The 27,345-nt window shown below is 42.9% G+C and overlaps 2 protein-coding genes across 5 annotated transcripts in view; one reads left to right on the top strand and one right to left on the bottom strand.

Moving 5' to 3' along the window:
• The window catches only part of PMPCB (peptidase, mitochondrial processing subunit beta), a 267,948-nt gene that overhangs the window by 11,465 nt on the left and 229,138 nt on the right, over positions 1–27,345 (top strand). For 2 of the 3 annotated variants that reach the window (XM_032774527.2, XM_032774528.2), the window contains exon 13: positions 62–422. In XM_032774527.2, coding sequence (XP_032630418.1) covers positions 62–126 — 65 coding nt within the window. In that variant the 3' untranslated portion in view covers positions 127–422. Of the gene's footprint in view, positions 1–61; positions 423–27,345 lie in introns of those variants that run through there. The other variant, XR_012655654.1, reaches the window with a different exon arrangement.
• On the bottom strand, positions 387–24,681 carry DNAJC2 (DnaJ heat shock protein family (Hsp40) member C2). Of its 2 annotated transcripts, XM_032774524.2 has the most exons (17): positions 24,509–24,681; positions 22,618–22,808; positions 21,309–21,384; positions 18,750–18,848; positions 16,162–16,303; positions 13,640–13,720; positions 12,261–12,326; positions 8,122–8,213; positions 7,897–8,018; positions 6,263–6,412; positions 5,721–5,809; positions 5,565–5,634; positions 4,613–4,797; positions 4,091–4,191; positions 2,857–2,964; positions 1,886–2,040; positions 387–510 (listed from the first exon to the last, which is right to left on the bottom strand). In XM_032774524.2, exons 1-17 carry the CDS (start codon positions 24,564–24,566, stop codon positions 436–438), a joined length of 1,860 nt encoding a protein of 619 aa, XP_032630415.1. In that variant the 5' UTR covers positions 24,567–24,681; the 3' UTR covers positions 387–435. The 2 variants fall into 2 exon arrangements, with proteins under 2 accessions (XP_032630415.1, XP_032630416.1); XM_032774525.2 differs by lacking the exons at positions 387–510; positions 1,886–2,040 and having other exon boundaries at positions 2,862–2,964; positions 4,074–4,191.

Genomic DNA, 27,345 nt, shown 5'->3' on the forward strand with positions numbered 1-27,345 from the left:
TCCTCACCATCCCAAGCTGCAGTTTAAATGGATGTCTTGACTAACCTTTTTTCATTTCCAGGTCCGATTGAACAGCTTCCAGATTACAACAGAATCCATAGTGGCATGTACTGGCTACGTGATTAGGAACACATGATAAATGTTTTAATGAGGATACCAGATTTCTAAAGCAGTTGTCACAAGGCATGAAGACAGACATTTGATTTCCGCCCTCCCCCTCCAATCCAAATTCAGTACCAAAAGCCCTCCCATGGGAAACAGTGTCCAACAATTACATAACCGTCACTTAGGGGGGAAGTCACCTTGACAGTTATTCCTTACCCTCTTGTACTTGGAGAAACTAATTTCAGAATGTTAACATTATTTGTGTAAAGAATAAAAACATGTACAGTATTTGCATTTTTATTATAAAACAGCACACAGATTGTCATTAAGTCACTTCTTTGCTTTAGCAGCATTCAACACTTGTTCTTGGGCAGCTTTCTTTGCTTTAACCATTTCAACAAGTTCCTGCAGAGTAAAAGAAAAGAAACAACTCTGTATATTTAGTGAATTAAACTGTCAGATAACTAATCAGATGGTGACTTAACTCTGCCAACCAAAATAGGACTTTGGCTAGCCAGTGGCCTGCCTTTGGAAAATACAAGTATTCATTTGAGTGGATAATTCTGAGAAAGCAGAGGGTGAATATCCAAAGCCAATATGTGACATGACTAGTCACAGTTATGCTCCCTTTCCTACAACGATACAGCTTGGATGGCTAATTTCCTCCTTTCATTACTCTGTCATGCCTGTTAACCTTAATTTGAGAGACAAGATAGGTAATTTTTTTTTTATTTGGACCAACTTCTGTTGGTGGAAGAGATGTCACAGAGCTCTTCAGAGGAAGGTAACTGGAGTGTCTAAGGCCAATGGTGCACTAAAAAGTTAAGTCAACCCAGCTACTTTGGTCAGAGGAGTGAAAAATCCACATCCGAGTGATGTAGTTAAGTCACCCATACCCCCCCATGTACACAGTACTAGGTCAGTGAGCAAGTTCTTCTGTTTACTTAAGCCATCTCTCCAAGAGGCAGTAGTTAATTACAGTGACAGAAGAACCCCTCCCCTTGCTGTAGTGTTAAGTGTAGACATAGCTTAAGCTGAATACAAGATGCAGGAGACCACTTAAAATGAAGGCCAGTTAAAGGTTAGCAGTCAATAAGATGTTACAAATTGGTGTCATAATGGCTCATAACAATTTGTAACATACCTTTATTGCTCACTTAATTTTAAGCAGTCTCCTTCAGCATGTATGAACCTCTTGTTTCACAGTAACAACGAGGAGGCTGGTGGCACCTTGAAAGTCTAACATTTATTTGGGCATAAGCTTTCTTAGGTAAAAAAAACTCACTTCTTCAGATACATGGAGTGAAAGTTACAGATGCAGGCATTCTCTTCACATATAATAATGCCTACATCTGTAATTTTCACTCCATGCATCTGAAGAAGTGGGTTTTTTACCTAAGAAAGCTTGTGCCCAAATAAATCTGTTAGTCTGTATGCACAAAAACAAAGAGGAGGCTGGTGGCACCTTAAAGACTTAACATGGCTACCCCCCGATACTTGTTTCACAATCTATTCTAAATTGTATTTAGCATAGACTTACTGGTTACTTTCCCCAGACCTGAATGAAAGCTCTGCGAAGCTCAAAAGCTTATCCCTCCCACAACGGAAGCTGGTCTAATGAAAGATTATTAGCTCACCTACCTTGTCTCTCTCATATCCTGGGACCAACTGTAATTTTTACAACTTGTTTTTCTTGAAGAATCAGCAGCTCTGGCAGTTGTGGAGACTGCAGCAGACTAACCACATAATCAGGGGATGAAGGCAAAACAGTATTTCCTACCTTATAGCGCTTCATGCAGTCTTTTTTTGACCGGCCTGGGACAGCAGCTGCTATTTTTTCCCATCTTTCAGGAGTATTTACTGGATATGTCTTCAAAGCCTGTTCTAAAAGTTTTTGCTCTTCTGTAGTCCAAGGGGCTGAATCTGTGACTAGTCCTGTTTTTATAAAAAGCCATTGATAAATGAGAATAGTGATTGAAATTTAGATGTTTAGCCAAAAGTCCCCTGATTATATAAAACTTTGCCCCTGCCATGGGATGAGCTAGCAAGAATGCTGCTAAGAAACTGATATTCCTAGGAAACTTATGCTTTCTAAACCACTTAGAAGCCTATAGCTGCTTCCCTTTGCATTTCAGTAAGGAAGTGATCATCCACTCCTAGGGTATGGTGATCGATCTATTTATTGCATCTAGTATAGACACGATAAAATCAATCCCCGATAGCTCTGTCGTCGACTCTGGAACTCCACTGCGGCAAGAGGTGGAAGCGGAGTCGATGCATAGCAGAAGTTGCGTATCTTAGGTCCACTTCCCACACTAGTGTAGACCTAGCCCTAGGAAAGCCCCTTAGGTATGGAAGTGTCCAAAGCAGATCTTGGGGTTCTATGCAAAGCCAAGCTCATCTGGGGAGAGGGCCCATACCGTCTCTGTCCCTATAGTGGATCTCCTGAACCCCACAGTTCCTGACAGCGTGGCTCTAGTGGCCCAGGTTGCTTCTGGGGAAGTGAGAAGGATCTTTAGGAGAGACAAGAGACCCCCCCCACAAAACTGCATTAAATCTGACAGCTGCCACAAATGGATAAGTGTCCTGGGCCAACACATTCTTTGGCCATATTCTGCACTCACTGAAGTATGGCTCTTATTGCACCTGCAGATATCCAAAGAGGAATCTGGGCCACTATCTTTTATCAAGCATAACTATAGGCATAGAATTGTTTGTGAAGGGCTGAAAATAGTTCTCTTACAGCCTTACCTTCAAATCGCTCTGAAGGTGCAGCACTCTCTGTCTGAGGTACCACTCCATGCTCTTTTTTAAACTTATCAAAAGCTTTCTTGTTTATGTCGTCCTTTTGATGAGGGTCTGAGGACAATACAGATTCATTTAGTTGACAAGACCAGAGACCACACTGGGAAGTTTAAAAAGCCATACATAATGCCTAACATGTCATCTAGCAGATAAGCCTAAAGCTAGCATTCAGATAATTTGAAGATGAATGTAATGTTTCATTTCAAAGGTCAGCAATAAGGGTTGTTAGATGAAAACTAGGTGAGATATTAATCCAAAAGTGACATATCCAGACAGGCACTGCAGTGGAACCCCCAAGGCAAGCGGAAAAGAGGCTGTCCAAGAAACACCTGGCGACGCGACCTTCAGGCTGATAGCAAAAAAATGGGCTATACCTCGAACCAGCTAGAGCGAATGGCCCAGGATAGAAGACTCTGGAGATCTGTGGTTGGCGGCCCATACCCCGATTGGGGTGACGGGCATGAGTGAGAGTGAGTGAGTGACATATCCAACAGCTTCAGTCTTGTTCTAATGTTTACACTGTACCATAAAAGCTGTTTTCCAGGGCACCTGGAGTCTGATCCTGCAGCCCTAATCACATGCCAATTGGGATTGTTCCCAGGAGTGATGACTACAGGATGAGGCTCTAAATCTGTTAAGCGTTACTGTGGATACTAGCTCTATCAGCAGGTACTCAGGATATTGTCCATCATTTTAAGTCTCTTTCTTGTCTCAGCAAGTAGCTTGGTACAAAGTTACTGAGAAACTCCTTTAAATAATGCACTGTGTCTGGTGGAATACTGAGCAGGAAGAAAGGAATGTCTTGGTGTTCTTCGAGTTTTTATTTTCAGTAACGATTAAGACTGAACCATCGCAATGCTATCCATGTTAAACTGAGCTGCATCTCAACAACACAGCATGGTGGTTTAGCCATTGCACAAGGCCTGTTTCTATTTCATGGTAAAATCTCTTCATCACAGCAGCACTGATCTAAAAATTCATCTTGACAAAGATGATTTCCATTCAGAATGAGCTAAGGCAAGTGGTTTTGCTAATAAGGGCATCTGCTTTCACTCAGTGAAGATAGAAACGGTTTTCATGAATGGACAATGAATGTTTTGTTTTGCATTTAAAGAAAAATAACTTATTACATAAATAATATAGAAGCACGCAGACCATCTTACAAAGATAATAAAGATACCAAGTTTCTGGAGGCTCTTTGCTTTATTGATGACATCTTTTGCTGTTCGTTTTATTCCAGTAGTAGAATGCAAGTTCATATAATTGGCAATAACTTCCCACCTACACCAAGAATGGAAAACAAACAGTGCAAAATAGCATACGGTAGAATAGCAGTGAGAGAGATGTTTAATTTCTTAGCTAATTATAGCGAGGTCCGTGCTTGCAATAGCATATCTATAATCCTTAGCACTCTCAGTTCTTTGGAAACTAAATATGCTACTTTACGTCCACAGTAAATGGAGTGCAGAACTTTTCTATTAAATTGCATTGAGGTTGGGTTGGCCTCTTACTAAGATCTCTGCCCTGCCTTGCACTGAGATAAAATGAAGGGATTCTCTAAAGCGTGCATGGAGGGACATTGTAGGGGCTCTACAGCAAAATACTGTTTCAGATGCTCTGAAATCTCACGAGGAATGCCACCAGTTGGAAAACGGGTGTTTTTTTTTGAATTGTCTTTTACATTTAAAACATGAAAAAGTACCTTGAGTTAGTCCCAGCGGGGAAGAGATTCACAGCTTTAATCAATAACTGTAAGTCATCTTCTGACCAGTTTTTACTTCCACCTCCACCACCGGTTGTTGATCTCTCTGAACTCTTTGTTGCTTGGCGCAAACGAGCCTCTGCTTCTTCTCTTTCTCGCTTGATCTGTTCATTTATTTCTTCTATCTAGGTGAACAAAAATGTGCATCAATTAATTTTAACATTTTCTTCCACAAATCCAATATGAAAGTCCCTTCTACATTTTCAGCTACTGGAATTGCTTCAAGCCTTCAACTTTCCCTGGTTTTCTTATTCTTACACATCACACTTATGGAAAGAGAGTCTACCTGTTCCACCATTATTTCCCCAACAGATGACATAGATATAGCTATGTGTAAACATGCTCATGGGCACGCCAAAAAAACTGATTCATAATGCATGCAAACTCATGAAATTAAACTAGACACTTTTCCAGTATTTGAGCAACAATATTGTAGGGGAAGTCTAGGCTGACTGCTGACTCTTGGTCATTGGCACAGAGGCTAGGTTTTGTTTGCATAACGATGATAAGCAAGGACTGGGCCATCTTTCCCAGAGTAATTCGCTATTGCTGAGGAATATGAACTTCCTTATCTAAAATTTTATGGGATATTACATTAGTTACTGACTGTGATGATTAGGTACTAATCTAAAATGCATAAACTCTTACTCCGCTGGCACCAGTGCATTAGACTAACCCTGACCTATGCTATTTATTGTGGAAGTAGCGGCAAAGTCTCGTTTCTTTGTGTTATGAAACAGGTCTTGGTGGCCATTCTTATCATGTAAAGAACCTAGTCTCAGATGCATATCTTAAGTTAATATCCAACTTGTTTAGATGTAATCAGAGAGTCAGGAAAGCTTAGTTAATCTAAATATTTTCATTACATTGATTTGACACCATGTATAATTACCTGTTTTTCTATAGCAGCCTTTCCTCCTTCCCTTGTCGTGGATGTAAGTGCTTCATTCAAGCATTGCAGACTAAAAATAAATTGTTAAGTTATATTGGAGATCTATTAGAAAGATGGATATCAAAAAATAGAGTAAAGAGGGTCAGGAAAACATACCTTGCTAGTTCAAGACGATCACAAAGCTTTTCCACCTCTTCCATCATTTTAACACACTCTGCCTCATTATCAGAAAAGTAATTCCAGTTCTGAAAGCAGAAATACATGTTTTCCATTGAAGACATAGGACAATGAAATTCAAACCAGTATCACTATAACTTGGACTGAATAGTCTTAAAATAAATTGGATGTTTTTCATGTAACTGAAATTGGACTATGGCTGTGTGCTTTTATATTTTGCTTTTTAGTTGATAGTCTTCATAAAGCTACATTGGTTTGCCTTTACAGACCAAAGCATCTCTTCATGTTGTGATTCTGTATTCAATAAATCTATAATGACATTTACTTGTAAACAACAATACAAGTGTTTCTGACACGTGGAGAAAAAACACTTTTACCTGTGGACACAGTTTCCACCATCCACCTCCATTTATAAGGATAAACATACATGAGTGATTTGGCACAAAAGGAAAAGTTCTGGTCTAACCGGGTGCGACAAGTTCATTAATACGGTTTATATTCAGCTATGACGACATCTATACCTTGCACGTTGTTCTCAGTTTTTGCCTTTCCTTCTTAATTGCTTTTTTCTGTATATCTTTTTCTTTTTTTGCCAGCAGTGCTTGTTGTCGAACTTCTTCCTCTTCCTTCTCCTTAGCCAACCGTGCTGCTTCTAATTCTGCCTGTCTTTGCTGCAATCAAAGGGAAAAAAATGTAGTAGGTCTTCTCGAGTAAAACGCACAAGATGCGCTATTTTAACAAGATGAATAAAACTATCAATACTTAAATGCTTGGAAGATTGACCCTTTAAGAAATAAACAAAAGGTGAATGCGCAAGCACATACGCGCATGCTGCCTGGCATTAATTAACAAATACCTCAGTAGCACTGAAGATATCCAGTTTCTAAGGGCTGATCTACACTACATAGTTAAGCTGACATAAGGCAGCTTATGTTGACCTAATTATGTCAGTGTCTACACTACAGCCTTCCACCCACATAAGACCTATGTTGGTGTAGTTAGGGTGATGCATTGTCTGTGTAGACACAGTGTCCCTTACATCCACTGTTGGCAGTCTTGTTGATTTCATGACAGGTGCTGAGAAATTGACAAGAAAGCTGGGCAGCTAGAACCCAGCTGCCCCCTGCTCCTCTGGAGAGCTAGGCAGCTTGAGAAGCCCTGGTGGCTCCCCCCTCACAGGGAGCCAGGGCTTCTGGGTGAGCAGTGAAAATGACAAGGCTGCCTGTCTCCTGGGGGGGGGGAGGGGGGCAGGAGAGACGGAGGAGAGCCAAGGCAGCTGGACCCTGCTCCCTGGGGGCAAGAAGCCTTGGGTGCCTTCCCCAACTCCTAGTGGGGAATGGAGAGCAGGGGGGGGGAGTCCATTGGGAGCCTGTGGGGCAACTGGGCTCCCAGCAGGGAGCTGCCAGCAGAGCTGAGAAACCGGATTCTCAGCTCCCCACACTGGTTGGGTGGAGGCGTTCCTGGTGGGGATCTGCACCACTGACCCAAGGAGGGTAGTGTGGACATGAATCACTGCAGATTTACATTTTAGAAGAAATCTTATTCCTGCTTCAGGACCAGTCCTTCGAAAAATCTAATGGTTGTGTAAGCATTTGTGCTGCTCTTCTGAAATGCTATTGCTGGTGGACTGCAAAATATGATTTTTAAAATCATATCATTTGGATTGGCATCTTTTGCTTCCCAACCTCTTCAATCACACTAAGATTTTAGTAGCAGCTATCTCAGATTGCTAGAATTAGCAAGTGCATGCTGCTGCTCATCTTCAGAGGGCTTTACAGATAATAACCAATCAGTCCATAGAGCACTCCTATAAAGTAAGAAATCATTTCAATTTACAGATGGGGCAACTATGCCACAAATGTTAATGGGACTTGCTTGAGGCACTAAAGAAATTCTGTACTGAACAGGGATTTGATTTTAGAAGTTCCTGGCTGGCAGGGCTGTGTTCTGCTCACATCTCACTCTTAAAAGGGTCACTGGTCCCTGAATATAGCAATGCCTTTTTGGCACTGGAACAAGACTGAAAATAGCAAATCTCAGGCCTCGGTGTAATTTTGAGTATGTGGCCTCTCTCAGATCTGGAAGCTGAAGCAGGTGATCAGGTACATTTAAGTCTCTGAGTTTCTCAACCCATATAAACAATTTACAAACTTACTCTTTCTTTTGCTTCCTGTTCTTTTCGTTTTGCTTCGACCTTTGCTTTCTTTTCTGCTTCTTTCTTTGCCTTTTCTTCTTCCTTGAATTTCTTTATTCTAGGATCACAGCTGTATGCATTGTCTAGCAGAGGAAACAAAGCATTGTGTCCATGAAAGGAGACAGTAGCCATTTTCACTGCTAGTTACCAAACGTCTCTTCTTAAAAAGGTAGATTTTATACTTACCAACTAATGTCCTTATCCTGTTCATCTCTTCTTTTTTCCTCAGTGCTCTGGCTGCTCTGTTCTGTTTTTCTATCCACCTCCTCTCATCTCGACTACAAATTGGAAGGCATGGTGTTAGTTCAGCTCTGCCAATCACCAGCACTGTTAATGGTCTGTCAGGAATTCCATTATAAGAACCAATTTGCAGATGCTTCAAATTTCAACTGTAGTAAAAGCAGACTTAGGAGCATAAGCTATTGGCCCACAAAGGTGAAGTGCAAACCCTGAACCCTTGCACAACAGCTCAACCACATTACACAGTCTTGCGGGAAGACAGTTCAGTAATCATAGGCTCACAGAACTGAAGGACTGGAAAGGACCTCAATAGGTCACCCAGTCTAGGCCCCTGCATTCAAGGCAGGACTAACTAGCCCATTCCTGACAGGTGTTTGTTTAATCTGTTCTTAAAAACCTCCAATGATGGAGATTCTACAGCCTCCCTAGGCAATTTATTCCAGTGCTTAATCACTCTGACAGTTAGGATTTTTTTCCTAATGTCAACGCTAAACTTCCCTTGCTGCAATTTAAGTCCATTGCTTCTTTTCCTATCACCAGAGATTAAGAACCATTTTTCACCTCCTTGTAATGGGCTTTTATGGACTTGAAAACTATTATGTTCCCCCTCAGTCTTCTCTTCTCCAGATTAAACAAAAACAGTTTTTTCACTCTTTCCTTACAGGTCATGTTTTCTAGACCTTCAGTCTTTTTTTTTTTTTTTGGCTCTTTTCTGGAAATTCTCCTGTTTGTCCATCTCTTTCCTGAAATGTGGCACCTAGAACTGGATACATCTTATCAGATGGAGAACTTCAAGTATTGCTTACAACACTCCTGCTAATATGTCCTAGAATGATGTTTGTTTGTTTTTTTAAACAATGTTACACTGTTGACTCATATTTAACTTGTGAATCCACTATACCTTCAGATCCCTTTCCACAGTACTCCTTCCTAGGCAGTCATTTTCCATTTTGTATGTGTGCAATTGATCGTTCCTTCCTAAACTTTGCGTTTGTCCTTTATTGAATTTCATCCTATTTACTTCAGACCATTTCTCCAGTTTGTCCAGATCATTTTTAATTTTATTCCTATCCTCCACAGCACTTGCAACCCCTCCCAGCTTGGTATCGTCTGCAAACTATATACATGTACTCTCTATGCCATTATCTAAATCTTTTATGAAGCTACTGAACAGAACCAGGACCAAGACCGATCCCTGTGGGACCCCACTCAATATGCTTTCAGCTTGACTGTGAACCACTGATAACTACTCTATGGGAACGGTTTTCCAACCAGTTATATACCTACATTATAGTTAGGGCTCTGTATCTGTCACAGAGGTTGCGGAAGTAACAGATTCCGTGTCTTTCTGCAACCTCTGTGACATCTGCAGCGGCCCATGAGGCTGATCCCAGGGTCAGCTGCTCAGGCGGTCAGAAGGACAGTTGCACCAGCATTGCTGGAGCATCTCCATAGCCAGCCGCTCAGGCAGCCCCGCAGCCAGCTGCACCGGCCACTGCTGGAGCTGCCCTGAGGTCAGCCGCACCGGCCGCCGCTTGGCTGGCCCTGGGGACCGCTCGGGCAGTGGCTGATGCGGCTGGCCCCAGGGACTGCCCGGGCAGTGGTCCCAGGGGCAGCGGAAGCAGTCACAGCTTGGCAGTCCCTGGCAGCCAGTGCCACTGGCCCTGGTGCCTCTCTCCAGAGCTTGGCCCTCCGAGGACACTCCCAACCAGTGGCTCCCTCCAGGGTCCCTTCAGCAGTGCCACTTCTCCCCTGGGCCGCCTAGAGCAGCGGCCCCCCCAGCTAACATTGAGTCAGGGGTATTTATAGTACAAGTCATGGACAGGTCACCAGCCATGAATTTTTGACCTGTCCACAACTTTTATTAAAAATACCCATGACTAAATAATGATAGTAGCTCCATCTAGGCGATCTTTCCTTAATTTGTTAATGAGAAGGTAATGAGAGGCAAAATCAAAAACTAAAGTCAAGATATACCACATCTACTGGTTCCCCCATCCACACGGCTTGTTACCCTGGTAAAGAAAGCTATTACGTTAGTTTGACATGATTTGTTCTTGACAAATCCATGCTGACTGTTACCTATCACTAAGGCTATGTTTGAGTCATGGGTATTTTTAGTAAAAGTCATGGACAAGTCATGGGCAGTAAACAAAAATTCATGGACCGTGACTTGTCCATGACTTGTACTATACTCCTGGCTAAATCTTGGGAGTGCCACAGATGCTCATGGGGGGACCACGGAACAGGGGGTGCCACGAGTGCTGGGTGTGTGTGCACACGCGCGGTCTGGGGGGCACCGCAGGTGCCTAGGTGGGAGCAGCCTGAGACCCCCGCTGGTTCTGGGAGGGCAGGGGGAAGTTGGCAGGGCTGGCAGGCTCCCTACCCGGCTTCTCGGAAGCGGTGACATATCCCCTAGCTCCTAGCACCGCACACTGCCAGCTCCACAGTTCCCATTGGCCGGGAACCACGGTCAATGGGAGTTGTGGGGGCAGTGCCTGTGGGCAGAGCCAGGAGCTGAGGGAGAGACATGTTGCCACTTCCGGGAAGCCCCCCGCAGGTAAGCACTACCCGGAGCCCTCACTCTCTGTTGATACTCACACCTTCTTGTCAACTGTTGTGAATGGGCCATATCCACCATGACTGAATTGGCCTTGTTAGCACTGACCCCCAACTCGGCAAGGCAACTCCCATCTTTTCATGTGGTGTATATTTATACCTGCCTACTGTATTTTCCACTCCATATATCTGATGAAGTGGGCTATAGCCCACAGAAGCTTATGCCAAAATAAATTTGTTAGTCTCTAAGGTGCAACAAGGACTCCTCGTTGTTTCTTTTTTCTTTTCTTTTTTTTGCTGATACAGACTAACACGGCTACCCCTCTGAAACCTGAAACCTATTTCATTCTTTGACAAGCTTACAAGTTTGGTTGATAAAGGTGACTGTGTAAATGTAAGAGAGACAAGGTGGGTAAAGTAATATAGTTAGACTTTTGTAAGGCAACTGACTTTACACAGTACAGTGATCTGACTGAAAAATTAGCACTATACAATATTAAAGCACACTTTAAATGGATTAAGAACCGACTAACTCAGTGATCTCAAAAATTAGTAATCAATGAAGAATCATCATCGAATGGGGGTGCTTCTAGTGGGGTTCCACAGGGATTAGTCCTAGGCCAGATACTATTCAACATTTTCATCAATGATCAGGAAGCAAATATAAAAGCAGTGCTGATAAAATTTATGAATGACACAAAGATTGGTGGAATGGTTATTAAGGATTAGGGCAGGGCAGTCATATAGAATGATGCAAGTGCCTTCACATCAAGACTGGATGCCTTTCTGGAAGATATGCTTTAGCCAAACACAAATTAGTGGGGTCAATACAAGAGTAAGTTGGTAAAATGAAACGGCCTGTGATATACAGGAGATCAGACCATGATCTGAGAGTCCCTTCTAGCCTTAAATTCTGCGAATCTACGAATTACAACTACTGGAAGGTTAAAGTAGGTAGAATGTAATTAACAATTGGCACTTGGTCAGGACAATTCAGTAATATCACTACTCCTGAGTGTCATGGGATCTTTAGTGGCATCAAGATGCCAGCAACTTGCTGTCTAAATACAAACAGTATCACTTCCATCCTCAGTGCTGATTCAGAGAGGAGAGTGTTACCTACTGAATCGCCAGTACCATCCTGGCCCAATTTTGCTTTTGAGCTCTGTTGAGATCATAGCCTGAAGTTACACAAATGTACAAGAAATAAACACTTGGCACCTGTATAGTCTTGCCACCAGAGGATCTCAGAGCACTTCATAAACACACCTGTGATGTACACAAGAATTATTCCTATTTTACCAATGAGGAAATAGAGGCACAGAGTGTGACTTGTCCAAGATCACACAGCAAGTTAGTGGCAGAGCCTGGAATAAAACTCAGAACTCCTCACTTCCAGTCCCACACTCTAATAACTAGACTATCCTTCCTACCTCCTTTCCCCTGATTTACAGCCTAACTACAAGGTGAAAAGTCTTGCTGTAATAATCAGTTAGCTCCTTATCAAAGACATTTTACTTACATACCATTCTGCTTTTTCTTTTTCTTCTTCATCTAAATAAGAAAACTCTCTCCAAGAATCGAAATTATACCTATAGTAAATGCAAAATTAAAACAATGCAGGTGAGACAATTTCTGATAAAACAAAAAGATAAAGCCACTTTAAAAATGTCTGCATTTTTAATGTTAGGTTTTAGTATACAGTTAGACCATTAGCAATCAGACCAACATTGTTGCAGTCAGTCAACTTGCCAAATTCAAGAAAAGCTATTTGTAAATATTATAGAACTAGATGCTGTCAGTCCATTTGTGAATCATTGTTTTTAAATTCATTTAAATGTATTTTACCTCTGTTTATTTAGATGCCAGAGACCCTCTGAGTTAACTAGCATCTGTGGTTTTCTTAAGTCTTCTTCCATTTATAGAAACTGCCTATCCACCCAGTCTTACGTCAATGTTTTAGCCTCTTTCTTTTATGAAGAAAACACCAGTTGTAGCATTACTAACAACAATTACTCTGTCCCTCTAGTGCGTCTTTCAATCAAAGATCTCAAAGCACTTGGTAAGCAAACAGTTATTATTATCCTCGTTTTATAGAGGCGGAGTTCAAGGTCACACAGGGAGTCTTGGCAAAGCCAGAAATAGAAGCCACATCTCCTTACACTGAGGTCTGTGCTTTAGCAACAAGACATCTCTTCCCCTGCTGAATTGTCATACACAAACTGACAAAGAGTAAAGATGAAAGTAACCTAGAAATGAAGTAGTAGATTTATTTCACCTAGAACAGAGGACAGAAGAAGAAATCATTGGATGTTCACATCAGGGGAACAGGCTAGGGGAAAGACAGAGTTGACTGTGTATAAATTGACTGGTACTGCAATTTGTTACTTTTACTTTTTTTTTTTAAAAAGTGCCAGTCAACTTTAGCTCAAACTAGGTTACAGGGTGTATGTTGGAAATTGCTGTTAATTAATCCCTTCTACCAATCTGACTCAGTATTACTTCTTGAAATTGTTATTACAGAGCCAGTGTGTGTAAGCAGAGTAGCTCTCCCTCCAAGAGCACAGGGTGGAGTTGCCAGTAGTAATTCACAGACTGGATTTTCTAGGTGTGGGAAGGTAGCCTCGTCACCACACTCATTCAAACCCTGGCTATTCTGGTCAGATTGCCAACAAGGGTGCCAACTGTGTGGTGGTTTTATGTGGAAGACATATTAACTATGAACTAGAGTGAAATCAATTTGTTTCATTATAAGGCATCAAAGAGCCACTGGGTCACTTCAGACCACTACCAGCCCAGAGGAGACTTCAACCAAGGATGTACAGCTCTGCAAACCTCTTAACATCCAGCATAGCACATTTTTAAAGTGACAGTATCTTATCTATAAACTGAAGCATTAACTTACCAGAATGAATAAAATGCATCCACATCTTCAAATGAAGAGTTCATGTCCCCCAGTTTAGGAATATTTTTCTTATTTGACCATCTGTAACAATGAATTGAACCTTGTTTAAAATGAAAGTTGTAAAGGGCATAAGACTGAGTCTTATAAAACAAAATTGAATTAAACTCAGTCTAGGTTCCTATTTGCTAGTTATCTCTTACATGGGTTTTTTTGGACTACACAGAGACAGTGTCAATGCAACAGCAACCTTGCAGAGAGAAGCAACTGATTAATAAGCCAATGAAGGAAATCAGCAGCTGTGCTTAAATTCTGGGAAAAAGGGAAGCATATCACTCTTCTGAGAGAATGAGGAGGTGCGACACCAGCTGCAACAGTGCCATATGAACACCTGTTCTCCCTTTCAGGTGACATTGTAATTAAGAAGTGGACAGCATTATCTCCCGTAAATGTAAACAGACTTGTTTCTCTTAGCGGTTGGCTGAACAAGAAGTAGGACTGAGTGGACTTGTAGGCTCTGAAGTTTTACATTGTTCTGTTTTTGAGTGCAGTTATGTAACAAAAAAAATCTGTATTTGTAAGTTGCACTTGCATAATAAAGAGATTGCACTACAGTACTTGTACGAGGTGAATTGAAAAATACTATTTCATTTGTTTATCAATTTTATAGTGCAAATATTTGCAATAAAAAATAAAGTGAGTACTGCATACTTTGTATTCTGTGTTGTAATTGAAATGGATATATTTGAAAATGTAGAAAAACATCAAAAAATATTTAATAAATTTCAATTGGTATTCTGTTTAACAGTGCAACTAATCACAATTAATTTTTTTAATTGCAATTAATTTTTGAGTTAATCACGAGTTAACTGCAATTAATTGACTGCTCTAATTGCAATCTCATGCAATATATTTGGGGACCACAGTGTATTAAATTTAATGTATTATTATGGGACAGGGATTATATGCAATTTCAGGAGGGAGGCTTACCACAACTCCTCCAAGAACCAAAAAGAGCGGGGGATGATTAAGGCAAATAATTCAAGTTGTAAACACTTCAAGAGAGATACAACCCCCCTGGGAGGATTGCATATACTGGTTCAAATTGAGTTTTTCAGATACCAACAGACAAAGAAAGGACTTTTGATGGAAAAAGGCTGTGTTTACACTGACTCAGGGCCTTCTTTCTTATCCAAACAGACAATACCTTATACCCAAAAGGGGCCCCAACCTTTGCGGAAGTGTTGGAAAGACTTTGGCCTATGAGGGCTCCATAAGACTGATGGGTGACTCTTGCTTTGTTTAGTCTGTATTTAAATCTGTTTATTGTTTTTTTATATATTTTCTCTGTAATGCTTTTACCATAACAATAAATGTGCTTACTTAGAAAGAGCTCTATGGTATCTTGTAACTGCTGGCAATACACTGTTCATAGCACTCAGAAAGAAGAGAAAAGAAAAGCACAGGTGCTGGCTTTTAAGCAGACTGCTTTGCTGGGGATATTAGTATAAGGCAGGGAGCTGTTCAACCTTAAAACCCTGGTCAAGAGGGAGAGAGATGGGGGTCTCCCTCCCAAGAGGTGATGGCTGGGAGATGGAAACCTTAAGTTGGTGCTCCTAAGGAAACCACAGAGGAAGAATACAGGAGCCGCTACCCTGAGACATAATTAAACTAAACTCTTGCTAAATCATTATATTTCCTAGCCACACTTAAAATCTTGGGGAAAGAACCCACTAGTGTCACGGAGTCCCCGGGCGATGCTCTGGAACTGCTCCCCACAAAGCCAGTCAGGACTTTGGGGAGCCTCCTCTCCCTTGGAGCAGACTTGTCCAGGGCAAGAAGCTCACACGTCTTCACCTCCTGGGTCTCTCCTTGGAGCATTCAGCATCCTCTGCCCCTCCGTGGGCTTCCCACAGCGAGCCCACCCAGGCGGGGTCCTGGGGAAGCCACAGGGTTCTGCACCCCCACTTTGCAGTCAGACGTGACTCTCAGCCAGCAAAACAGAGGTTTATTCGATGACAGGAACAGGGTCTAAAACAGAGCTTGTAGATACAGCGAACCAGACCCCTCGGCCGGGTCCATTCTGGGGGGCAGTGAGCCAGACCCCTAGGTCTGCCCTTCACTCCTAGTCCCCAGCCAGCTCCAGACTAACCCCCCTCCAGCCCCTCCTCTCTGCTCAGCTCCTTTCCCGGGCCAGGAGGTCACCTGATCCCTTTGTCTCCAACACTTTCAGTTGGCACCTTTGCAGAGGAGGGGCCCAGGCCATCAGTTGCTAGGAGACAGAGTGCCCAGCATTTAGGTGCACTGGCCCCTTCCTCTGTAGCAATCACACACCCTTATCCCACCACCTAGATACTTAAGAACTGCATAGGGGACACTGAGGCACCAACACAGTGTTCAGAGCAAACATTAAGAACAGTCCCAGTTCGTCACAACTAGTTACAATCATAATGCCATATGGAACTGCAAATGGCTGATTCCCATGCAGTGGCGATGGAAGCTGGAATGACTGTGACATAGCTTACCTGGCATTCCTTTCAAAAACTGGTGAAAAAACTTCAAAGAAATTTTCCTTTGCTTCGCTTTTAGAAGGCACAGAGTTATCAAAAGTAGGATCTATGCTGTTAAATGCTCGTCTCTTCACAGGATCAGACAAAATTTCATAAGCTGGAGAAAAAAGTTAAAGGCCATAAAACACCAGGTTGGAAATGAATGTAAGATACAGGAGCTTCTTGGAGGAAATGTTTTAGATAAATTTCTAAACACTTAAAAATAAAAATCCACCATATTTCAGACCTCTGTGTTTCTAACATTTTTGTTGTTGTGATTGCAAGAAATTTGCTGTCAACTCCTGAAAAGGGTCAGTAACAAAAGCACTGAAGAGGAGGAAAAAGCTTATAAAAAAACAGCCAACAAATTTAACCCTTAAAGTACAGCTATAAATGGCAAACCAAATTATGTTAAACTAATGGCAAATTCAGTCCAGTGCACTGGGAGTTCAGGTGAAACACCTTTAAGCCTCGATTCTGTAATCACATCTATGTAGACAGGTCCTTGTACCTGTGTGATGTCCCATGGGCTTCCCTAGGAATTGTCTGTGCAAGTCTGATTACAGGATCGGGGCAATAACAAGAGCTATCAACTGGAGTACTTACATCTTCTGCTGCAAGTGTCACTGGAACTTCAAAATGGAGCATTAAGCAGCATTCTAACATGGCCATTAATACCTAGGGGGTCATTCACTTTGCAGGTTATGTAGACAGGGGCTTGGCGCATCCCTCTATTCCACCCCACAGCCACCCTACATGTTACCTCTCATCCCCCTCCATTTCAGGGATTTCCTGCAACTGCCCCACCCCTTCCTTATGCCTGGGGCCATGTGTCCCCCTCCCCTCATACCACTAACCCTCATTCCCCACCCCTATGTCTGGGTCTCTGTGTACCCCCGCATTTCCCACATCCCTGCATTGTATTCCCTCCTCTCAGAGTCTGTGTGCCTCCCCTTCCTCTGTCAACTTATCTCCCTTCCCCATCTCCCAGCTTCTACACCCATCAGCCCGGCTCCCCTGCTTCATGTCCCTGCTTTCCTCATCACCATCTACCCCCACTCCTATTCCCTTTGGCTCCCTGCTTTGTCACTCCATCACCACTACTCACCTCCAGGGCCCTGCTTCCTCCTTCATTCCCCTCTTCCGCACAGGTCCCCGCTTCTCCCACAGCCACTGCCCCATCACTGTGGCCCCTCCTCCCCCTACACCCTTAGGTTCTGCTTCCACTCTACAAACCCTCCCTTTTAGGCTTTGTTATTTCTACTAGACTGCAAGATATGGACAATCTCCCCACACAGCAGCACCAGGCAGTCTGGGACTCTAGTTTCCCCCTGAATCTGGCTTTTCCGGTATTCCAATTTGTGCCAAAATCAGTAGGGTCATAGAGCTGGGTGGGAAACAATGTTCCTATCCCACAAAAAAATTTGAGATGTCAGAAATTTCTCCTCCATCTCAAACTGGGATAAGAAGTCAAAACTTCAATAAATTTTCACAATCAATGAATCAATCAAAATAAAAAAAGACGTGAGGTCAACCAAAACATTTTGTTAGGTAATTCTGAAAGTTTCATTTTAATTTTGACATTTAACAAAAGTCTGTACTGTAATTAACTCAAATTTCAAAATGAAATTTATTTTGAATCAGAAAAACAAGGTTTTTGTTTTCAAAATGGGATGTTCATGACATTTCAAAACTTTTTTCAAAATTTTCAAGTACAGAAATTTGTCAGGACTGATTCTTTCCCATGCAAAGTTTTAATTTCAGTGAACTGGCATTTTTTGACTAAAAACATTTTGTTGAAAAATTCCTGACCAGCTCTACAAGGTTATGCCCATTAATGCCTAGCACATTCCTGGAAGTTTGGAATTGATCAGATGCCGTATTCCAAAGTTATCTATCATGTTATAGACAGGTAAATGCTATTGAGTTAAGCACAAGACCTGGCTTTGCTTGGCGAACTATGGGTAATAGATAACAGTGTCTGCTGACTTGAACTAGGGTATCAGCTTCTTTAGCTCAATTGGCAGAGCAACTGCACAAGAAGACAGGTCCTAGTACCGCTAGTGACTTCTCCCCCTTCAAATTAGTCTATTACCTGGCATAGTAGCATGCCAGTTTATTTTAGGAGATACATGGCTACGTTTATTGGTTCATGTTAGTATATATTGCTATATATGCATCCGATGAAGTGGGTATTCACCCACGAAAGCTCATGCTCCAATACATCTGTTAGTCTACAAGGTGCCACAGGACTCTTTGCTGCTAATAAAGAATCTACTTTAACTGCCCTCTCCTATCACTTGGCATGAAATGGGAAACCGATGCTCTGCAGGTCAGCTGTGAAATAAGAGGAGCTATTCTAGAATTGTTTCCAACAGAAGGAAAGCTATTTTAATTTGAGTCTACTTCTTGAAACAACTTGATAAAACGGTAAACTAAATTTTTTCTGGTTTTACAGCTATCCATCAAACTATGCAAAGAGTAAGAACTACAATTGAAGCACTGTAAAAATACTTAACGTCAGATTAAACTAGCACTGTTACATTTTCCTCTAAATCTCTTACCTTTAGTTATACAGGTAAAATAGTCATTGTCACCTTCACCTATCTGCTCTCCTGCAGCTTTTCGCTTGTCTGGATGATGTTTCAAAACCATGGCTTTATCTAGCAACAAATAAGTTGAGTTTAGATACGTCACACCACCTACGTTTCACTTTGTAATTTGGAAAATAAACAAAACAGCACCATAATCATGATCTGCATTTCTTTGTTCAGATTTTTTTTTAGTATCAGGAAGGAAACCGAAATGAGTAAATAGACCCTCCTGAATATAATAATATCACTGAAAATTAGAATCCAGTGTTAGTTAAAAAATGTTTCCACCCTATGCCAGGAAACAAAATAATCATAACTACAGACTATCTTTACCTCTCTTTCCAATCTGCTGGAACCAGCACCACTTTCTCTGGGACTTCTAAGATTCCAACCCCCTGGCATCTTCCCAATGACTGCAGCCTTAAACCTGCAATGAGCTCTGCTGGGGCACAGGGGTCTGCCTAGAGTAACTTGCAGGACTGGGATCTTACTGATTACAGAGGAAAAACTATAAAACAAACTTTGTACAAAGTACTGTCAAATGCAAAAATTCAACAAACTTAAAATACATACAAAAATTCTTCAGTTTACAATATTAGGAGTTACTTGTAACTAGAGTAGGTAAAAATAATTTAGACAGAACGTGACTTTTAAATCAATGGTGTCCCTTTACAGGAGTTTCATTGCAGATTCAGTTTTTAAGGAAAATAACTAAGGCCACGATCCTGAAAAGACGTAAGTATATGCTTAATTTTATTCAGAGTGCATGAAACTGAGTGTGCGTGCCAGTCTTTTCAGGATCAAGGACTAAACCGGGAGAGCGCTAAATTCTAAGTTGTTCTTTCACATATGAAATCTTTACTAAAGCTGAAAACCACAGGACTGTAGTGGAGACTTCCAAGAGGAAACCGTATTTAGTTATTTTAACCCCTCTGCTACAAGTTCCAGCTGCAGCCTCCCTTCAGTGGTAGAGCTCAGCAGCATTCAAAGTTGTACTGGAACCAGCCCAGGAAATGCATTTTACCCCATTTATCAGATATATGAAGCAGTACTGGAGTAATTACATAAATCTACAGATTGTGAAAGGAACCATATTAAACCCTCTAATTCACAGAACAGGAACAGTGGATGAATCAAGAGTGAAAGCTCTCTCATTTTCACTCCAACATGCCCTAACTCTGTACTGATAGGACCACCTCTGAGGAGAGGGTATTGCAGGCTCCTTGGACTATTTAGTCCTTGGCCTTTCTGTCAAAACAGTTAACAAATATGGTAATTAGCATTAATTGGGATTGTGGTTCATGTAAAGTGAACATGACCATTGGGAACAAACATTTCCACTCAAGAGTAAACTGTCTTAACGCACACAAGACAATGGGTTAACCCTTTGGAGACAATGAGTTTATTCACATGCCTAAGTGTTTGCAGGATCAACCCCTAAATCCATCAATTTATTTCACAAAGGTCATTAACTAGTTAGCATAACAATTTTAAACACTGTTCAGCTAAATATTTTACTATTTCTCCTACAAAGTTCTCTCTTTACTGTATTACTTTAAAGCACTAATTACAATTTTAGAATATGACAGATACTGCTTTTTAAATTTCTAAATGTATAAATGCCATATAACATCCCAGAACATGGAACTGTACAGATTAATCACATTTCATGCCTTATGGTAAACTTGTGTCATGTCACTAAGCAGTGTAACTGCATGAGCTTCCTTGTTTTATTGCTTAATTAACTGTAATATTAAGAAGATTGTAACATTAGCTTAGCATATGAGAACTTAAAGGTTGTTAACTACCTGCTCTACCCTGACACCCAGACCTCAGGAACCAAATACGTTTTCTGCGGACAACACAGTAAAGATCCCTTTTATGTTCAAATCAGGGAAAAGCAAACTTCTCAATAATCTAAGTTATCACAACATCAAATAATATGTAACAAAACCTTTGATTATGTGCTAATTCAGTAGTTACAGCCTTATTCCCATGTGACATTAATTTGAAAGACTGGAATAATAAGAGCAGTAACTAGATTTTTCTGATAACATTCAATAATTAAACGGTTAACCAATGTTACAATGTAGGTATTCATAAATAGGCTTCAAAGGTAACAACCTCCTTCAGCTGAAGGGACCAGATCTTGTTTCTTTAAGTGCTATTCTCTCAGCTAGGCTGACTGCAAACTAAAGAAGACAAAAAGAGTGGGTTGGATTATATTGTCAAGGTTGTGTCTGAAAAGCAAAGCTAGATCAGAAAGCTCAGAACAGAGTCTGAAGATTTCTGTCTGAGGTGTTTGAAATTCACTAAACCTTCAGACCTGCAGGTTTTAGATGTCTGAGATGAATGAAAAAGTTGGTAAGTGAAACAAATCCAGCTTTATAGTGAGCACTCTTAAGTGAAATGAATATACTCTTGGTCCATACAGCGTACGTACATATTTGTATTTACAATGTGGAATTGTAAACACTAGATAAAAAATACTCTGTCCTAACACCACTAATAAGAAATGCAATTACTTACGGGCTGCTTTGATTTGTTTCTGAGCGGCCCTGTATCTTATGTGTCCCAGTCCAAGAACTGCATAGTGATCTTGATTCTGATAAAGAAATATAAACATTAATAACCACAGCTACCTGTAATCTAGTAGAATTCTCTTATGGACTTTAAAAACAAGATCACATATGCAGACCAATTGAAAGGTTTCTTTACATTGCTGTCTCTCTGTGCTCCTCACAAAAGAAGCTATCTCCTCTGTGTGTGTAAAGATTAGAAAAAGGCAGTTTGAACAATTCTCCCAGACTACAACGCCAAACTACAAATTGAGTAGTTACAAAATAAGCCATTGTTATAAAAATGCATCCAGTTTAACACAAATTCATATAGCTATAGGATTTTACAAAATACAGATGAGTGCGTACTTCAGATTGTCAAGAAATGTTATGTTGAAAAGGTGCCTGGATTCCCCAGAAGAAGAAAAACAACATTTTCTTACAGAGCGTCACTTGATTTTAGTGGTTTAGGACTGGATCTCAGGCCAATCAGTTCACTAATTGCACCCCCAGTTAAGCAAGAAATGGAGCGTCAAGGCATTTATTAGGGTACGTCTACATTAGAAATGTTACAGCAGCATAGTTGCGCCATGGTAGTGTAGACAGAAGTTCTGTCGCTGTAGTATTCCCACCTTTCTGATAAGTGGTTGCTAGGTTGATGGAAGTTTTCCGTTGACCTAGGAGTGTCTACACTGGGGCTTAGGTCAGTTTATTTACATTGCACAGGGTGTGAAAGTTTTTATAGTCTTGAGCCATATAGATAAGCCAACTTAATTTGTACTGTGGACCAGCTCACAGTCTACTTAACAATAGGAAAGTTACTGAGACTCTGTAAAACTATCTTCACTTAGGTTATGTTTACACTTAAACTGTTGGATTTGCATTGCTGTAGTACTTCAATGTAGTCATTACCTACACCAACAAGAGGGATTCTCCTGTTAGCGCAGGTAATCCACCTCCCTCAGAAGCTAGAGCTAGGTCAATGGAAGAATTCTTCTGTCAACCTAGCACTGTCTAAACCAGTGGTTAGGTCAACATAGCTACATCTCTTAGTGGTTTGGATTGTTCACACCCCTGAAAGATATACCTATGCTGATGTAGGTTCCCAGTGTAGACCAATCCTTAGTCACCCGACTACCTGTGGAATACAAAAAGGAAGCTATAGGGCTAAAGAACTTGGAAAATCCAGATGAGAAAAGGAAAAGGAACAAGTATTTAGATATATTTGCTGTGATGCTTCTAGCAAAAGAACTAACTTAATGTTCACGTTAGTTGTATACCTTCCAGTCCTTTGGATCAAGTGTTTTTAACATAGGAAATTCCTCAAGCTGCAATTCTTCATCCCCTGACTCTTCGGAGAGCTCTTTGTCATCCTCCAGTTCTTGGAAAGAGGCAGAAACATTTATGCTTCTCCTCTTAATAAATGCTTCAAACCATCTTCCCACAGGTTCAACTTGACAAAGCACAGAAGCTGTAAACAAAAGTATAAGAGAAACTTAGCTTCATTTTCTGGTTTAGAATTTTCTTTCCATCCTGAACCCAGAAGTATTTCACCAAATGTCTAATCAGATATCACAACCAGGAGACATTTTAATTCACATTTAATAAAACTTGTATCAAAGGTTGTATCAACTTGCAAAATAGTCCATTACTTTGTTTATGCCAAGTGCATTACTGTATTTTCAAATGCTGAAATGTCACCAAATTAGAAGGACATGCCAAGTTAAATCTTATTTTTAAATAACATTATTTCCTTTGTCATGAACATGGGGGGAAAGGGGAGGTTGCTAACAGTAAAATACTGAAGTTAATCTTAACTCTTATCATTTATGATGTTAACTCTTTACACATCACTCCCTTGTGACAATGAAATCAGATTGGTTAATTTCACTCACTGGCATAATAACGCAATCTTTGCATTAAAACCACTAAAGAGTAATGTTCAAATACAACAAAACCAAATAAAATAGGGTACTTCATGAGCTAAATGCTTTTCTATTTATATAACATAGATTTGCAAAACCTGCATTTTAAGCCTCAACTATATAACAGTGACTTTTAAATCCTCTTCTTTTAGATAATAAATTGCTCAGAATTAAACAGAAAAAGGATCTGATCCAGAAAACACTTAAGCATGTGCTTAATTTTGGATTTCAATGAGATTATTTTCAGGAGTAAAGTTAAACGTGTGTAACTGCTTGCAGGATCATGTCCTAAAGTCAGCAAGCAAACAAAAGCATTCCTCACCCCATAAAAGTTCCTAGGCTGTTGACCCTAGGCAATAGCTATGAGAAATGGAAGGGTTGCTTACTGAGCAGCATGCCCAAATTAAACTACCAGTTTAAATACTTGCTTTTGTCTATCTTGAAATACTGTATTGGACATTCTATGTACAGTACTCCACTACTTATTCATTAACTCCCTAAAAATGCCAATGGTTTGGCACTGACAGCACATATTTAAGTTTAGCAGTGTCTGGCTTCCTGTTAAAGGAATGGCCTGGGCAATCATTGCTTAAAATCTAGCACAGTCAAACAGGACTTTGCCAAAAAAGGAAACTTTATTTGGAGAAACCTATGCAACAACACTTGCTGCAAGTTTGTTACAGTTGTAGGAACCCTATAAATCATCCTTGCTCCTTAAGGATCCTGCAATCGTTTACATGAAGTGAAAGGCAATAAAGTTAAGCACATGCCAAAGTGTCTTCAGGATGGTGGCCATAGGTGGTAGCATATCGCAGGCTGTAGGAGGGGGCATGTGTCTGGCTGGCACCAGGGGCATTTGAGTGCTGGATTCTGCTTGGCGCTGCACAGGGATACAGTCCTGTCCCAAGGATTTCTACATTTCGCGGAGGCCCGGGTGACCTGGCTCGGACAAGCGGAGCTCTGGGCTCTCTCGGTACAGCTGCTGGGCGCGGGGCGTGACCCAAGCAGCCCCACGGTCACGCCCAGAGTCCCTCGGTGACTTAGCGCGGACCCGGGGGGCGTGAGCAAGGAGCTGCCAGGGAAAGCCGGGGCGGCGCTGCACGGTCACGCCCCGGCCCGAGCCCCCTCAGCGGGAGCCGGCGCTCCGGAGGGGGCCGGGAACGCAGAAAATGACGCGGGGCGGTGGCGGGGGCGGAGCCGCGTGGTCCTGGGTGCCCGTGGGGAGCGGGGCAGGGAAGGCACCTACCCGCTGACAGGGCTCTGGTGACTGCGGTGACCTGCCCTTCTTCTGCCCCCCTCAGCATCGTGGCGGCCAGGGGCTGCTCCCCGCTGCGTCCGGGCCAGAGGCTCCGAACTCGCTCCCTCCCTCTCGCCAGTTGCCAGGAGCCGGCGCATGCAGAGATACCCGGCAACCACTTCCGGGTCCCCGCGCGTGTCACGCGCTAACCGGCCCCCCGGGACCCAGCCCCGGAGCCGAACAGGCCCCGCTTGGCGACGTTCCTGGGCTGCAGCTCGGGTAGCCGCTTCCCCCGCTCAGTCACAGTCCTCCAGCGCCGGGCTGGGCGCTCGCTCTGGGTCCCGCCTCTCCCTGGCAGGTCAGGGCACAGCGCAGCGTGGGCAGCCCGCAGGAGCCATCCTAAATCGGGGGCCTGTGCGGCCTGCCAAGTGCCTTCCTCCGGTGGCGGGTCAAGCCTGGAGGGTGACCCAGCGCAGCACGTTGTCACAATCTTCCCTCAGTCAGCAGGGTGACAAGAGACATAACCTCTCCCCCCCCCCCCCCCCCCCCCCCCCCCCCCCCCCCCCCCCCCCCCCCCCCCCCCCCCCCCCCCCCCCCCCCCCCCCCCCCCCCCCCCCCCCCCCCCCCCCCGGAGCCAGGTCTGGCTGGGACACTCCTGAGTAGGGTGACCAGAAAAATCGGGAGGGTGGTGGGGGTAGTAGGAGTGTATATAAGAAAAAGATCCAAAAATCAGGACTGTCCCTATCAAATCGGGACATCTGGTCACCCTACTCCTGAGGGAATTCGGCACTGAACAATGAAAAATTCTGTGCCAACAAAATAACCACTTTGTGCACAATATTTTAAAATTCTACAAATTTTTGTTGATAAATAAATGTGGAGGCTGCAGCACGGCAGTGGGGAGCACAGCCCATTGGCTACATGGAGGTGGCAGATAACTTTGCAGCTTCACCACCCCAGCCCATGGATGCTAAGGCTGCACTTGATATAGCACAAGGGCCGGGGTCTGCCCCAGAAACAATCCTGGGCCCTGGCTCTCTGTGCCAGGCACAAAAAGATAACAAGCGAAAGGGATGGAGTCTGGCTCCCATGCCCAGCCCAGTCCCCCAGATAAGATCCAAGTGTGGAGGAGCTTAATGTGTGTGTGGGGGGGGAATTCAGGTGTGGGATGAGAGGGTTGTGTGTGGGGCAATCTTGGTGCAAGCATCTTGGTGGGTGGTCTGAGTGCAGAGGCATCTGGATGCACAGGGGCTTTTTGGGGGGGTTGGGTGTAAGGGGAATGGGACTCTGCAGGGGGGTCCAGGTGAAGGTGGGGATGGGGCTTGGTGAAGGAGGTCTGGATGCGGGGGGCTCAGCAGCTGTGGTGCTGAAACTAATGGTGCTGGGGGTGCTGCTGCTGGGGGAAGGTCTGACCTGGCCATGCCCGCTCCTTGCAAGGCAAGAGCAAATCCCGTCCTCACCCGCCCCTAGCCCAGCTGGGCCAGGACTAGGAGCTGAGCCTGGCACAGGCTACGAACCACCAGTCACGGCATCCACAGGCCTGCCCCCCTTGCTGCTCCAGATACCTGAAATGACATGCCCTCGCTGCTGGGGAGGGGTGTGTGACCACTCTTGTTGCTTCCCTTTGCTTCCCTGTCAGAAGTCATTTTTCTGCAGGGAAGCAAAGAAACCTGTGGGAGATATGAAATCTGCGTGCATGCATGGCATAGAATTCCCCCAGGAATAATGGGGGCATGAGGACAGAACCAGTAATGGTGCTGGAAGAAACAAGCAAGGCATTTTCAGTGAGCCCAGTGGGGAAGCTGCTTAGCTGATGCAGAGTAGCTTGGGACACCTGTGCTCGAAGAAGCTGTCTTCTCTGCTCAGGCAGTATTGTCAACTTCAAGTAGGGTGACCAGATGTCCCGATTTTATAGGGACAGTCCCGATATTTGGTTTTTTTCCCCTTATATAGGCTCCTATTACCCCCCGCCACCTGCCCTGTTTATTCACATTTGCTGTCTGGTCACCCTAACTTCAAGAGATCAAAAATCATGAGTCAGGCCCCCCAACATCATGATTAAACCAAAAAATCATAAAATTTAATAATAAATATTGCTTTAGGTCAGGCTCTTGATTTTCGAACTCCCCCTCTCACCCGCACCCCAAGGGTGTGCATGTGACAATCAGCAGTGCCCTGCACAAATACACAATAGTCCATGGATATAAAACAGATATCTATGGACATAAAGCAGGTATCTGTGGATTTGCAGGGCTCTAACAATTAGTGGTGCCCACTCTCCCACATGTACTGGATAAAGTGATATTGGCCCCTGTTGCAGGAGCTCTCTCACCCCAGTATCTGCCCATCTCCTGCCCAGCAATTAATCCTGTCCCCCAGTTCCCCCTCAATTCTATCCTCATCCAGCTCCTCTCAATTTGGCTCCCCCTCAGTTCAGTCCCCCAGTCCCCATCTTCACTAACCCATCAGTTCAGCCCCCCTACTTTACTGACCTCCACTGTCCTCAGTTCACCCTCCTAGCATTCACCTTATCTGCTCAGAACCATCATAGAGCCCCCCACCCCATCAGCCACCCCCCCTTCAACCCCCCCGTCATAAATAAATAGCTAAGGGTTAATGTTTCTTTTACCTGTAAAGGGTTAACAAAGGGAACCACACACCTGACCAGAGGACCAATCAGGAAACCGGATTTTTCAAAGCTCAGAGGGAGGGAATGTTTGGGTGTGTGTCCCCTTTGTCTGCTCTCTCTGTTCTCCGGTCTGTTTCTCAGCTATGAGAGGGATTTTTCTATCTTCAAGCTTCTAATCTTCAGTTTCCAAGTTGTGAGTACAAAGGTAGAAAAGACA

Source organism: Chelonoidis abingdonii, chromosome 1 (genome assembly GCF_003597395.2).
Source record: "Chelonoidis abingdonii isolate Lonesome George chromosome 1, CheloAbing_2.0, whole genome shotgun sequence".
Taxonomy (NCBI): domain Eukaryota; kingdom Metazoa; phylum Chordata; order Testudines; family Testudinidae; genus Chelonoidis; species Chelonoidis abingdonii.

What these genes read in the sequence shown, in the direction of transcription:
- DNAJC2 (XM_032774524.2), bottom strand. Translation starts at nt 24,566, where the DNA reads ATGCTGAGGGGGGCAGAAGAAGGGCAGGTCACCGCAGTCACCAGAGCC. An exon ending in TTTTACCTGTATAACTAAAG is followed by an intron (nt 16,304 to 18,749) that starts GTAAGAGATTTA and finishes TTTTTTCTCCAG; the next exon opens with CTTATGAAATTTTGTCTGAT. An exon ending in AACTGAGAACAACGTGCAAG is followed by an intron (nt 5,810 to 6,262) that starts GTATAGATGTCG and finishes TTCTGCTTTCAG; the next exon opens with AACTGGAATTACTTTTCTGA.